Source organism: Callospermophilus lateralis, chromosome 2, assembly GCF_048772815.1.
Source record: "Callospermophilus lateralis isolate mCalLat2 chromosome 2, mCalLat2.hap1, whole genome shotgun sequence".
Classification (NCBI taxonomy): Eukaryota; Metazoa; Chordata; class Mammalia; order Rodentia; family Sciuridae; genus Callospermophilus; species Callospermophilus lateralis.
In genome coordinates, this window is record NC_135306.1 from 194503654 (window position 1) to 194519320 (window position 15667).

Genomic DNA, 15667 nt, shown 5'->3' on the forward strand with positions numbered 1-15667 from the left:
AGCTAGTGTAGTTTGTTTTAGAACACAGGGAAAGGCAACTTAGGGCTGTCATTTGTTGGTGACCAAATATCTCTGTAGCAATGGCACTCTTCTATCTTTTTTCTGTGCTCTTCACTCCCTCCATCACCCATTTATACTTTTCTTCTTTTTCCCTGTGCCACCCAGGTGCCTGAGGAAGCTGACACCTTCTCATCCTTGTTTTCACCTGGTTACTGTGTATGAGGAGGGTTGGCTTGATATTCTTATAGGCTAAATAGAAAAAAAAGTTAAATGTATTACCTTTGGGATATTTCTGATTAGCAGAGAAAGAGAATCTTTAGAGAATAGTGCTAAGGTGATGATAGCTTTCAACCTTATGTGTTAAAATATTCCCACGAGAGGTTGGAGAGAACATTTCTTTCATAATCCTTGAGAAAAGCCACTATTGAAAAGGGATGAACAGATAAGGCAAATGCAGAGTGCCTTAACAGGTAAGGGAGAGATTATTTCTATATTTGTTAGCTAACAGATGAATCATTGCAGATTAATGCAGTGTATTTTAATAGATTTCTTGTGCACTGGCCACTGTCATATCCTTTGTGAATGAAACAGATAATAAATAACAAAATGTTTTAAAGGTTTATTGTTGTTACAGAAAATAAATGGAGTGAAATATAATATTTGGAATAAAGCAAACATTTGAACTCAACAAATACTTTGTGAGCACAGGTATGTGAAAAGCTGTCCTTGTTTTATGGGAAGAGAAGGAGAGTTTCTGTACCCCTTCTTGAGGTGCAGAGTTTGGAAAAGTTCCAACACTTTTCACAGAAGTTGAATGGAAAGATAAGTCTCACTGACAGCCATGGATACCAGAAACATAGATTGTGTCTAATTGAAAATAGAGAAAAGGCTAGTAGAGAATAATGACCTTGTCAAAACTTCTAGAGAATGCCAACTTTTATATCTCCAAGTGACACATGTGAGTAGAGTAATACATTTTACAGCATAGAATTACTAATTTTACTTGTTTCTAAAATGATATAAAATGTAACTTGCTATTAGTATATACCTGATATTTAGTTTAAGAAGCTGAATAATTATTTCTCAGATAAAATTTAGATCAAACATGAAAATGAAGAGGCTAAAAACTTCATTATGACATTATATAATAAAGATAAAAGATAACATGGGTAGGGGTGTTACTGAAATTATTTTGGATATAAATATCACCTTTTACTAAATATCTGTTCATTTCCAATTTTCTCTTTCACTATGTGTCCATTTGTGTCTTTAGTGTTCCACAATGTTTCTTCTTTCTGTCAAGGAAGAATAACAATTAAATATTAATTTCAGGACAGTTGGGGAAGCAGGATATAGAAATCATAAGCAGTAATTATGGACTCCATGACAACGTTTTGGTTTTTAGCCCAGGCTATTTACCAGGGTATCTCTGGTGGACAGCAGGAATCATAAGGCTCAGTGAGAAGCACAAAAAGGGTCCATTATATCACATTTCTAGCTTTTCAGGGTAAAGGAATTGGGACTGCCAGTTAATGTTCCCAGGATAAGGTAAATTCCACAAAGTAACAAAGTGAGAGGGATTCCTCCAAAGACAGAAGTCTAGTGTAATGGACTTGAGAAGGGGTTGCTCCTTTAAGAGAGCCTCCTTACAGAAAGCACTGTTTCTTACCGATGATTTGGTAAGACAACCTAAGAGCATTGCAGGACCCACCTGTCACTCCCTCCCACCCTCATCTAGTCTCCACTTTGTTTGGTTGCTTTTCTTTCAGCTCTTTCTATTTTGCCTACAACACCAACAAGTTGTGATTTTACTATTGCTTTGACCAGTGTAGCCATCCTAATTTGCCTCATCTTGTTTGAAATGTTGAGGTCCGTGTGGTAATTATGAGAAGATGTGCTACACAATACTGGACTCTCTTGCCTTTAGACATTGTCACCTATATTTATATTCCATTCATTTGGGAATCTGATGAAAGGTGTTAGCACTCCTCTGGAAAAAAGACACACACACACAAAAAAAACCAAAAAACAAAAAACACACACGTGATACACATAGAAATGCACAAAACCGTGAATTAGCAGCTGGAGTGTAAAAAAATGTAAAGATTATTTTTCTGTACCTTAAAGGCCAAGGATTCTTTTTTTACCCCAAGAAATGCTTAAGGGGACCAATTCCATGGGGGCGGACTTTCAGTGTCTTTTATGCAGCATGGTGGGAATGCTGATCACACATAATTTATTTCAGAACATGGAGCTAATTCCCCAACTTATATAGAATCAATCTATCTATAAGTAAATAACAGAAAGATCAGTAAGAGTAGAGAAGGAAAGAGGGGGTGGGAGGAAGAGGGTAGGGGTGTATTAGAACAAATTATATTACATGCTTTTGTAATTATGTCATTGTATATTCTATTTTCATGTGTAATTTAAATGACCATCACATATTTGAGTACAATTATTTCATGATAGATGGTTCTTTTAAATGAATACAGGAGAATGATCTGGTGTCATGCTTAAGATGTCAAGACTCATTTTCCTTGCAATTTGAGATTTTTGACAAAGATCACACATTTCAAAGAGAATTAATTTTGTTTCTGTTCTTGACACCATAAGGTGAATGACTTAACTAGACATTTCCTTAAATATTTTTATTTTCAAGGAACAATGATACATTTCAAACCAATTGAGGAGAAAAAGTATTTATTATAAAAAAGGGGAAATGCACATGCGAGTAGGACTCAGTATCTCCTATAATTATGAGGTTCTGTGCTTAGACTGGCTTATGGCTCTAAACACAATATATTGACAGTATGAACAGGAGTGGGAAGATCATAGTTGGACAGGCAAATATTCTATAATGTGTTAAATACAGCATGTTTCATTTTATAGGTTTAATTCTATACAAGATCCTTTGTGATAATGTTATCCTGACAAGAATGATCTAGAAAAAAATGTAGCCTATGATGACATGTTTCACCATTCAAAAAAATAAAATAAAATAAAATATTCATTGAAGAAACAGGCTTTCAAACTTGAATAAGATCACAAATTTTCCCAGGACAGAAAATAAGTTGAACAAAATAATATCAGTTAATATTTGTTTCACTGTCCCCCTCCAAGAAACTCCATCTACTTTCCTCTTCTGAACCTTTGCTCTGTCCTGAGAATGTGGGATTTTCATGCATTCGGATAATAAAAATCATAGGAAATTACAATCTTGATCTGGTCCTGTGCCAGCTTTCTCATGATATACCTCCAAATTTCCCTGGATCATAAGTTAAGCACTTGAATTATAAAAAGATGAACTACTGAACGGTGTAATGTAGCCCCTTCATTTTAATGTAATCTCAGAGACTCAGAATACTCTATGGAGTATTTTTCAGAATGATAAGTTGTCTAGAAATTGGAACATTGGTGTGACATATTGCTATGTAAAATTATGTAAAAACATTAATTTTTTCCATTAGTGTATATCACATGCAAAATGTTATCAAGGAGTTCCAAGATAGCAGCAGATTATTTAGAGATTATCATTGTTTCTTATTCCTCTCTTCACAAAGCCATTCGTGGAACAAAATATAGCATTTTATACATTTTCAAAAACATTTGTATCAATGTATATAATTCATGTGTCATGTATAAATATAAGTATAGATAAGACATTTTATGTAATAGAGATTGAGTGACTTTATATCTACATATCTTAAATGTAAAGTAATACACCATGAGCCCTCAAGATTTATTAAACATGAAAAAATAAAGAAATATTCAAAAGACTTGTATGTCTTAGTTCTCCATTCACCATATAGGAAGAAATGGTCACAAAAAAGCTAAGAAGGGCTTATGTTTGGAGAATACTGTAGGAATTTATCACACTAATAAGCTTGTTTCAGACCAATATAGACCTTATGAAGTACTCATTGAAATTTGAAGAATAAAGTGTTGAGGTGACATTTTAATAAACCACAATTAGAATGTCTCGGATGAAGAACATTTATTTTTAATTAAAGTATTTCATAACATTATTTGGCACATGATAAATGAATACCTTTATTTTCACAGGAAAACCATCTTGTACTCTCCCCTTTTCTTCACTCATGAAATCATGCACCTGAACAATAATGTGACAGAGTTCATTCTGCTTGGTTTGACACAGGACCCTGTTAGGAAGAAAATAGTGTTTGTAATTTTCTCCTTTTTCTACTTGGGGACATTGATGGGTAACTTGCTAATTATTATCACCATCAAGACCAGTCGGGCACTTGGCAATCCAATGTACTTCTTCCTTTTCTATTTATCCTTATCTGACACCTGCTTATCTACTTCCATAGCCCCTAGAGTGATGGTGGATGCCCTTTCTATAAGGACCACTATTTCTTTCAGTGAGTGTATAATTCAAGTTTTTTCATGTCATTACTTTGGCTGCCTGGAGATCTTCATCCTCATCCTCATGGCTGTTGACCGCTATGTGGCCATCTGTAAGCCCCTGCACTACATGACCATCATGAGCCGCCGGGTCTGCAGTGTGTTGGTGGCTGTGGCCTGGGTGGGGTCCTGTGTGCATTCTTCAGCTCAGATTTTTCTTGCTTTGCGTTTGCCTTTCTGTGGTCCCAATGAAATCGATCACTACTTCTGTGACTTGGAACCCTTGTTGAAGCTCGCCTGTTCAGACACATATATGACCAACCTCCTCCTGGTGTCCAACAGTGGGGCCATTTGTACAGTGAGTTTTGTCATGCTCATGTTCTCCTATGTCATCATCTTGCATTCCCTGAGAAACCACAGTGCAGAAGGGAGGAGAAAGGCCCTGTCCACCTGCATCTCCCACATCATCGTGGTCATCTTGTTCTTTGGACCTTGCATATTTATATACACACGGCCTGCAACCACCTTTCCCATGGATAAGATGATAGCTGTGTTTTACACCATCGGAACACCTTTGCTCAACCCTCTGATTTACACACTGAGGAATGCCGAAGTGAAAAATGCAATGAGGAAGTTGTGGAGCAAGAAATTGGTCTCTGATGACATGAGATGAATAAAGATTTGAAACCTTTCATCACTTTTATATTGACTTAGAAGTCAATATGAAATATTACTTTCTTGTTATGCATGTAGTTCCTTCAGAAAAATAGGCATTATGAGCATATACACTGCTTGAGAAGGAGCTGTTTTTATTTGGAGGAAGAGACGCAGCAGTAGGTACTAATATTTGTGTAAGGCTCTTGTTACTCTTCCTGCTGAGTGTCTCCATGTCTCTGGCAATGTAGTGACACTTGTGGTTCAAGCCACTGTTTTCCTGCCCCCCCTCATGTTGACTTCTCATGTTTTCTACTAACAGTTACCCTTCTGCATCCAGAGCCTGTCATTTCCTTCTTCCAAATGATTTGCCTTTCTTAGACATTGTTTTCTCATCATGTTTCATTAGGAACCTTCAATTTGTTTGTTTTTCTTGATTCAGATGAATGTACTAGATTTCATTATTTTTATTTGTGGGTCTGTGTGTGTGTGTGTGTGTGTATGTGCTCATGCATGTAGTTGGTGTCGATTCTTGTGATAATACTCTAAGTCATTACTATGTATTTACTGCTGGAATAATGACAGAACATCTAGAGAAAATACATTTTCCTGAGACAACCTTTTTTAATCTTAGGATGACTCGCATTGGAAAAAAAAATATATATATATATATATATGTGTGTGTGTGTGTGTGTGTGTGTTACAATAAAAATGCTGTGTTAAGGAATTTCCAACACAATCGACAGTGAGGACTAAAGCACAGAAGGATACTGGATTCAAAGGCATGTTTCTGCAGTGGAGATGGACATTACTCTCTGTCACTATCCACCAACATCACCTTTCACAATTGCATGATAACTAATGTTGTTTCAGCTTTCAAATTGTTTTCTCATTTGTATTTTCATCCATACAGAAAATTAAATATGTGCATTTTTGTTTATTTTGGACTTGCATTTCCATTTATAAATTACTAAATTATATTAAGAGTATTAGTTTAATCAATTTTTACTGTACCAGGAACTTAAGAATGTTTTGATGTAAGAAAGTTATCATCTGTTCCTCTGTATGGGAATGGAAAGCTGTGGATTCCCACCATGTGGGAAGCTGTGGATTCCACCATATGCTATAGTGACATGTGTATATCAGTTTTTTTTCTCTCAGATTTTGTGAATTTCAAGGTAAAATCTGTTTCAAAAGATTCATTATTAAGCACAGAATTTACACTTCAAGTCTGCTCTTGTAAAGTTTGCACATTAATATATAAAGATTCTGATCATGGAAATATACAAGAAAACATTTCTCTTATGAACCAACTTCTGGGGGTAGCAGGTACCCTGTTTCCCACACTTAGAATGTTCTGTAGCTTCTCCTAGGAACTAGTAAGATAACTAATACATGTGCAATGTCTAGCTGCTATGGCAATGCCCTTTATGAGGAGGCTCTGTGCTAGAGTCTATCAGCCTCCACATTGATTTTAGGCACATAATTTCTGGGAATAAAGGAGCTTGGTTGCCAGATAATTACAATGTTTCACCAAGCCCCAGCGCTCCTGGACCTGCCCACCTAATGGTCAGGTCACACAATGTATTTTCTTGAGAGCTACACAAAACTTCTAACATTGCTTATTGTAACTATAGAATGTAACTGCAGAATAAGTAACCTTCCTGATACAATAAACAATAATGGAGTTATGGCACTAACAACCTAATGTAACCTATTGGCATAAATAAATGTGGCCACTTAGATGGGCAGCCATTTTCTTCTGTCTCTGCATCTTGCCTCTGTGTCTCCTTTTTATTTCCCTTACAGTAGTAGACTCCAGTTGACAGAGTTTTAGCTGGTGTCTACTTACTGATGTCTAAAAACTACTTTTATTTCAAGACAAGGAAAATATAAAAAAGAGATGTGTAGAGATTAAAGCATAGGTACCTCTCCAGATACACTTCAGTGTGACTTCTGGACATTCATGCAATGTAGAGCTCCACATCTACTGTCATCACTGTTCCTGACAAAGGTTTAACTCTGAACAAGTCTAGGTTTTTAATAAAGATGTAAAGAAGCCTGAATGTAAAACATGACCAGTTTGCTTGATCAGAATCTGTGTCCTAATGGGTTCAAAGCCAGTCTCAGCAAAAGCTATGTGCTAAGCAATTCAATGAGACCCTACATCTAAATTTTAAAAAATGCAAAATAAGGCTGGGCATGTGGCTCAGTGGTCGAGTGCCCTTGATTTTTTAAATGCGGAACTTATTTATTTATTATTTAGCAGGTTTATTGGGGATTGAACTCAGGCACACTGTGTCACTGAGCCACATCCTCAGCTCTATTTTGTATTTTATTTTTAGAGAAAGGGTCTCACTGAGTTGCTATGTGCCTTGCCAATGCTGAGGCTGGCTTTGAACTTGCAATTCTCCTGTCTCAGCCTCCCTAGCCACTGCGCCTAGCTGAAGACTCACTTAATTTAAAATCATTATTTTCCTTTCTAAAATGTCATTTTTTGCTTTGTTTACTGTTAGGATGACCTTAGGCCTAAGCCTAAGCAACTTCATTTATAAAAACCTGCAGTTTCACCAGGCACATCCACAGATCCTTCCAGTATGGCCTCAAACAAGTTACTTCCCCTCACCCTGATAAAAAGAGTGAAGCCCCTGGCAGGCTGTCCTCCTCTGATAAGAGGGAAAGGCAGAAGATCAGGGTGGAGACCACCAGACCAGATGTTTCTGTCCCCAGGGTAAAGGATGTCACTGAGAAATCCAGTGGTAGCTGATAAGGATTGAAAGGGGGGGAGGGTTAAAAAAAAAAAAAACAATTAGTATAAATGATAGAACATATGAACAGGGATTCAGCCAGCCGAAAACAAGGATGCACTTGAGCTGGAGAGCCTGATGAGGACCTGACATCCCATCATTTGTCATCATTTCCTGAGCCTCTGCGTGATCCTTACCACTTTCAGACTCTATGGCTCCTCTGGACCTTGGTGAGAGCTGCAACTCCTCCCTATGACCCCCTCCTCAACCCATAGTCCACTCCACACCAGGAAAAGCCTGCCTTGGTTCCAGACCTGATCACTGTGGTCTGAGTGAGTGTGCATCTGCTGGACGTAAAGCCTGAGACTTAAGACCTTTGAACTTAGCATGCAGAGGAAATGTCTGTCATTAGCCTATCATGATTAAGTGTGTTTTGCAGTGCTTAGATTAATCTAGAATTGTTTGCTGTGAATTAATTAATCTAGAATTGTTTCTGTGAATTGATTATGTCTATTGCAGTGCCTAGCATGAAGGATTGTAGTTTTCTTGATTAAGAACTTACAGAGTACAGAATACAACAGACACTAGTATGGCAGTATGTATAAAGGTGGCTGTATAACCAATGTGATCCAGCAATTTGTACACATGGGAAAAATAAGAATTCATACCCCATTTGAATCAAATGTATGATATATGATATGTCAAGATCATTGTAATTTTTTGAGCAACTAATAAAAAAAGAACTTACAGAGTGAAATTGTATTGAGTAACTTGAGTGAATAATGCATTGAAAGGGGCAGAAGCATGTGAACATTCTTTATTTCTCCCCTCAACTGCATATGTTACAATTTTGCCCCCTCGTGACAATTACTTATTCAAAGATTTTCTTTTTCTTTCTTTCTTTCTCTCTCTCTCTCTCTTTTTTTTTTTTTTTTTTTTTTTTTTTTTAGTGGTAACCAGTCCTGATACACTCATCTTTGAAAAGAGGACATGACTTCCTATTTGTGATAAACAGACATACTTAAATTATCTCATGATACGTGTGAGCTTTTTGGTTGTTTGGTATAAGTGAATTTGTTGGCTTCAATATTTGGAGGTAAATCCATTGAAGGGACTACATTATTTTAGAATTAAAATCTAGTTTTGAATAAATATAAAAGATGATTTTATTATAAAGCTTTTAATTTAGTGATTTTCAGTGACCTTTAAAATGTTTAATAACTTGTAATCTGTAGAACTGAAAATAAACTAATTAAATGTAGTTTTTTAAAAAAAAATAAAAATAAAATTGAGCACACTTGAAAAACCAAAGTAATTGCAGGTAACAATCATCAGAATTTACTTTTACTTGACTTATTAGAAAATTAGTACAAGAATTACCATTGGCATTGTATCACATTCTTACAATGCTTTTAATTCATCTTTCTGACTATACACACAACTTCTAGAAGCCCACAGACCCCATTAATTTAGGAAATTGGACCTGGATGATCATCATTGCATGGGAGAAAGACAGGAGCAAAAGACTCAGAAGCATCTGACATTTTCCTGCAGTTTTGTGATTTGATTCTTATTTCCATTTCAAGAACATATAACTTTAGCTTTTAAGGTACATTTCATGTTTTTATTACTGCATTATAGTTGTACATAATATCGGGGTTCAATTTGACATAATGCAGTATCAATTGCTTCAATTTAGTCTCCCCAGTTCTTCCTCTTTCTCTTTGCTTCTCCTCTCACTGTTTCCTTTTTTCTCTACTGGCATTTTATATTTATGTTTGAAAACAATATCAAAAAATTAAACTGAACAATAAGCACAATGATGAAAAGAAACTGATTGAAAATGAATAAATTATTTTGGTAAATTAATTGATTAATGCTTTTATAAAACACTCCCTTAAAATATTAGTTCTTATAACTTGACTGGTCTGTGAACACTGCAGTTCCCCATACAGTTAGGAGGAAATTTTGCCCATAGAATTTGAGTGATACTTTCATAAATAATATTCTGATAATGGTAGATCAGAACAAAGATGCCCATTACCTACCTTAGTCTGTCATGTATTCCATGAGATTTTGCAATAATCCTGGACATTTTAAATGAATGTGGTTTTATAGAGAACTTTTGTCAGCCACAGCTGGAAGACTTCAAATTATATAATGATTGACTATATTTGATAAACATATAGATATTTAACCCCCAAACTAAAAAGACCTATGGAGAAAATGGGTAAAATAATTATTTGGAAAATATTTGATTTAATTATTCATAAACATATTTTTTTCTTTTATCAGTTTTATCATTTAATGTTCCCAACTTGTGAAATGAAAAACCTTATCATCTACCAGATAATTTGGGATTTACACTAAAGAATAGTTCAAGGCTTCATAGGTTCTACTGAAATACATATTCAGTTGAATGTTAAGTTCATTGAAACAAAATGAGCTGCGCTTGCTCTGAAAATACTTAGAGATTCACAGGATATTTCTCTTTGTTAAAATTTATTTAATATTTTAAATTGTGCTTTATGGATATAAAGAGAGGTGAAATACACTGTTGTATTTGCATACATACGTACATATGTTCATAGGTACATAGTGTGATTTGGTCAGTTTAATTCTGCAGTTTTCCTGTTCCTTCTCCTTCCCTCTCAATCTTCTTTCTCTGTTCCCCTGGTCTCCTTCTGTTTTTATAAAATCCTTCCTTTTTTTCCCCCCTTCCTCCCCACTTATTTTGCTCCAACTTTCATATATATGAGAGAAAATATTTGGCTCTTCACTTTCTGAGTCTGATATGATGCTCTACAGTTCCATCCATTTACCATCAAATGTCATAATTTCACTCTTCTTTATGGCTGAGTAAAATCCCACTGTGTATTATTTATAAGCACCTGGGTTAATTCCACAACATGGCTGTTGTGATTGGTGCAGGTACATTGATTTGCCTGTGTCACTATTGTATGCTGATTTTAGTTCTTTCCAATAAATATCTAGGAGTGGGATAGCTGTGTCATGTGGTGTTTCCATGATTAGTCTTTGGGGAATCCCCATAGTGCTTTCCAGAGCATTTGTACTGATTTGCAGTCTCACCAAGAATGTGTGAGTGCGGGGGCTGGGTTGTATTTCGATGGCAGAGTGCTTGCCTAGCACAAGTGAGGCACTGGGTTTGATCTTTAGCATCATATATAAATAAATAAATAAACAAAAAATGGATAAAATACAGGTAACTGTGTTCATCTACAACTAAAAAAAAAATAAAAATAAAAATGTGTGAGTGTACCATTTTCCCCACATCCTTTCCAGCATTTATCATAATTTGTAATCTTGATGACTGTCATCCTGACTAGAGTGAGATGAAATCACAATACAGTTTTGATTTGCATTTGCTTGATTTCTAGGTGTATTAATTTTTTTTGCATATATTCTTGCCATTTGTATTTGTCCTTTTAAATTAATAACAAAATAGCCAATGGTTAGCTGATTTTTCTATTTTATTACATACTTATATCTGACCTGTTTTACACAAGAATACTTTATGGTAGGTACTATAATCCCTGTTTGGCAAATGAGAAAAATAAAAAAACAGAGAGTTTTGGAACTTAACTAAGATTATGCAAAAATTAAGTAATAGGCCATTTACAGGAAACCACATATTCTAACTCAAGCACACTAGAAATGATGACTTGCTTTCTTGTAAAAACAATAAACATTTTCACTTTATAAGCTGAAAATTAATCTGGTTTTCTAAGAAAAATTATTTTTGTAACTAAAGAATTCAAAGTGCTGCTGAAAATCAGGGGTTGAATTTTTTTTGTTTGTTTCTTGTTTTTTAGAGAATATGGTGAGGCAGGGTGTACACTGGTGTTTGACTCTTTGTCAGGATTTCATCCAATGGATATTTTATTAATGAACTTGTTGCAGCAAAGATGACAAAAATCTAGTAATCAGAGGCTTTAAGTAAGGTGGCATTTGTACTCAGTGCACATACATCAAAGGCACTAGTTTCCCCACTGTACAGTTTGATCAATACTCTTGTTGGATCAGCTAGCTCAATGAGGCAGTGGAATGTCCATTCTGAAGGTCATGATTGAGACAAAGAAATATTTACTGTCTTTAAGGGATCTTTGGACAATCTGGCATTCAGCTGACCTAGTGGTGCTTGGTGGGCTTACTTCCAGACATTGTGGTGTATACGTCTGGTGTATACATGGTAGTTTTCCCCCTATGCATAAATAAAAAGATTATCTTTTTCTGCATGTCTTATCACCATCACACTGATCACCACAGGAGCATTAGAGGCATCAGAACAATGGATCAAAAAGGCATTATTACCACTTGTAAACTGCAACAAATTTAATTCCAGAGACCCTGACATGTGATAAATATTTTCATTTCTGGGTATGTTTAAATGAGAAAACCATTGGCCTATGGAGAAACATGAAAACTATGTTTATATATTTCAATGAGAATTGCTTGGAAATGTTTTTACACTAGTTTATACTGTTTACATGGATAGTTCTATAACCTTCTGTTAGAAGATAGAGGAAGAAATGTTTTCAGTTTGTCCCACTACTAACTAAATTAATTGTTTCACTTGCAAAATCAGAAGGGTATGGAGAGCAGTGGCAGAGAACAGGAGAGCAGCATCTGGGGTTGGGGTCTCTGATGACCTTGTGGTTGTGGCATGCCTGGTGCCTGGGAACCATTCCTGGGTAGCATTCTTGGGTGTAGGATGCTTAGCTGCTATGGTAATGCCCTGCATGAAGAGACTCTTTGCAGTAAAGTCTTATCAGCTTCAACCTTGATCTCTGGCACATAATTCCTGGGAGTAGAGGAACTCTCTTTTTAGAAAACAACAGTGTTTCACCATCTCTGTTACTCTTGATCCTGCCCACTTAACAGTAACTTTAAACAATGAGTTTTCTTGAGAGCTACACAAAGCTCCTTATACTGCAACTGTAGATTGCAACCAGGAAAAAAACTGTGTAAATGTTTCTAGCCCTGTAAATTTCTGAGTACACAGAATAATGCTGGCATAGCCTCTAACCTGATAATGATACATATATAAATAAAGATTACTGACATAACTCTTTAGACCTGCTTCTCCATCAGACAGTAGCACTCCACCCAACCCCAGCATTATCTTCAAAATCATTCTGTGTGTGTGTGTCAATTTTTCTTATCTGCCTTCACCCCTCTCCAGAACCTGCTAGTTTGCTAATTTGTTTGTGCTGTTTGTCGCAGAAGCGTTGGCGATTATTATTATTCTTATTCTTCTTCTTATTATTATTTAAAGGGCCAAACAAAATTATAATTTACTATCTTGTCATAGGAAGGATGGAACACTACAAGATTGGCAGTCTTATAACTGTATATCTTTGGAATATAATGCTTTTGTGGGTTAGACTTTCATTAGAATTGGAGAACCTCAGCTCTCTTGAATCTTGGTCATGTCCTTCATATTAACCAAGAGGAGATTCCATGAGCTCCTCCAATGGGTATTGGCACAGGAACTTATGTAATCAGGCCTATATTTATAAAGCCACTGATGAAAATCTGAGTAATCTCATATATTCCACTTCCTGGAAGAGACTCATGGATCTAACTGCTGTTGCCTTGGTAGGGACATTAAAAAATTAATATTTTGAATATTCCCCAGATGGCAAGAATGTAATGCAAAGGCATGCAGGAAAGAGCACTGTGAATAAATGTAACAAACTGATGGCTCATATTTATTACAAGTTCTTCTAAATGTCTTTTAAGTGTAGTCCCTGTGTGACGTGCAAAAGAACTATTGGGGAGTATTTTCCAAATGTACTTTTTGATTTCTTTTGGCTCACAGAGCTCTTAGGCTTTATATACTATATCATTTGAAATGTTGCACAAACATGAACCCATCACACATTTGCTTCTTGATGTTTTTCCTGTTTTCCTTTTTTGAGTTAATTTCTCTGTTAAACTCAGATGAGAAAAATATGAACAAGATCTCCTTTTCATTTTTTTGTTATTGTTCAAAAACAAAAAAACTGTATATATATATATATATATATATATATATATATATATATATATATATATATATATATAGAGAGAGAGAGAGAGAGAGAGAGAGAGAGATGGATATCAATATCGATATAGATAGATAGATAGTAGGGTCTGCAGGGGAAAGAAAAATAGGCAAGCATGAGGGAAAAGAAAATAAAAAGAATAAGACAAGAATTAACCTTAATGATTAAAACTCAAAATCTAAAGGAATTATAGTCCCCACTATAGTTCAACCCAGGTGTGTATCATGAATGCATCTCATCCCAGCTCTTTCTCTAGAATCCCGCATACATCCCTTTAAGAAGAAAAGAAGTGAACCCCAAAAGTACCATCATAACTACCCTTTCCATTCTTGAGAACTTTCTAAAGAGTAGACTAATTCAATTTCAATACACAAAAATACATATTTAATACATTTTGTATGAAATATATACAATTAAATGTGTATATCAAGGATCATTAATTCAAGGAACAATATGCAATCCTAAAATTACTGTGTTTGATGAATTGCTTTACAATTAAGGAAACTGTTCTAAATGTAAAACTCGATTGGATTTAAAATTAAGCAAAGCCATTTTTAATTTTAAAAATAATTGAAAAGAATACACTATTTTTAATCTCTCTATAGGCATGTGATATTGTTGTAATTATGGTAGAAGGCTTTGGAAAAAAATTTTCCCTATGGTCATTACCATATTGCATCATTTCTTCTACAATAAATTTATAAGCAGAGAAAGAAACATTTCTTACCAAAGATATTGCAGAACAGATAGTTTCATTAGGTGAAAGAACAGTGATTTTGTAGCAGCCTTTGAATTTAGGTGATTAGTATTCTCTTGAACTGATTATTCACAAAGCAGTTCCTCAGGCATCACCCTTATTTCAGTTTGAATCTGAACTCAAATGATATCAGGAAGAAAAGTAAAACCAAATTCAAGTCCTGGGAAATACAGGTGAGATTTTTTTGTTCTATAACTGTTATAGGTCATTTATGTGCAATGGGAATATAATTGGAAGACACACTTCTAAGAAGTTATAGAGAAACTAAATTTAGATAATAAATAATAAAGTACATGTGTGCATGACCAAGAGTTAGGATAGCATGAATGTGAATAGAAAATGTCAATCATTTCAAAGGACAGTGAGACTGTATCACATTACAAATGATCAGAAAGGGGAAAATGGATTACATTTAGCTGGATCTTGATTTCAGAAGACATAATAATTTTCCAAGACTTTGTAGAATGAACTGTGGAAAAACAGATCTCAAGCTAATGTGGGGAAACTCATTTTCTTTTACAATGGTGGTACACAACATTGTTCACAGTTGTGGAAAACAACTATTATTTGTGTTCTTGTAAAGTGAAGTGCTCTCAGTGGAGAATAGTACTATTTTCTAAGTCAGTAGAAAAAAAAACAGGGGAAGGAATGTGTGAATCAGGGGTTGTGGCTGATTTAGATTTGATTTGCAGTATTGCTATTACTGTTATTACCATTAGTACTGCAATTTTTGTGGGGAGGGGGTACCAGGGATTGAACTCAGGGACATTTTGACCACTGAGCCACATTCCCAGCCCTATTTTGTATTTTATTTAGAGACAGGGTATCACTGAGTTGCTTAGCACCTTGCTTTTGCTGAGGCTGTCTTTGAACTTGTGATGCTCCTGCTTCAGCTTTCCAAACCCCTAGGATTACAGGTGCATGCCACAGCAAGTATTGTTATATTGTAATCCACAAAAGTAAGCAGAACTGTGATAAATACCCTAGGATCTGTAGCTCCTAAACCTGATGAAATCTGTAGTTGTGAAAAAGCTGGCAATGCCTGAAGTATTATTCCTGCAAAGGCTAGCTAAGAG

General features: G+C 35.4%; 1 protein-coding gene across 1 annotated transcript; it reads left to right on the top strand.

The window, feature by feature from the left end:
* Nucleotides 1–4105: 4105 nt before the first annotated feature.
* On the top strand, nt 4106–5038 carry LOC143391683 (olfactory receptor 4C16-like). The gene has a single exon (XM_076844442.1). It carries the CDS (start codon nt 4106–4108, stop codon nt 5036–5038), a length of 933 nt encoding a protein of 310 aa, XP_076700557.1.
* The last annotated feature ends 10629 nt before the right edge of the window (nt 5039–15667 follow it).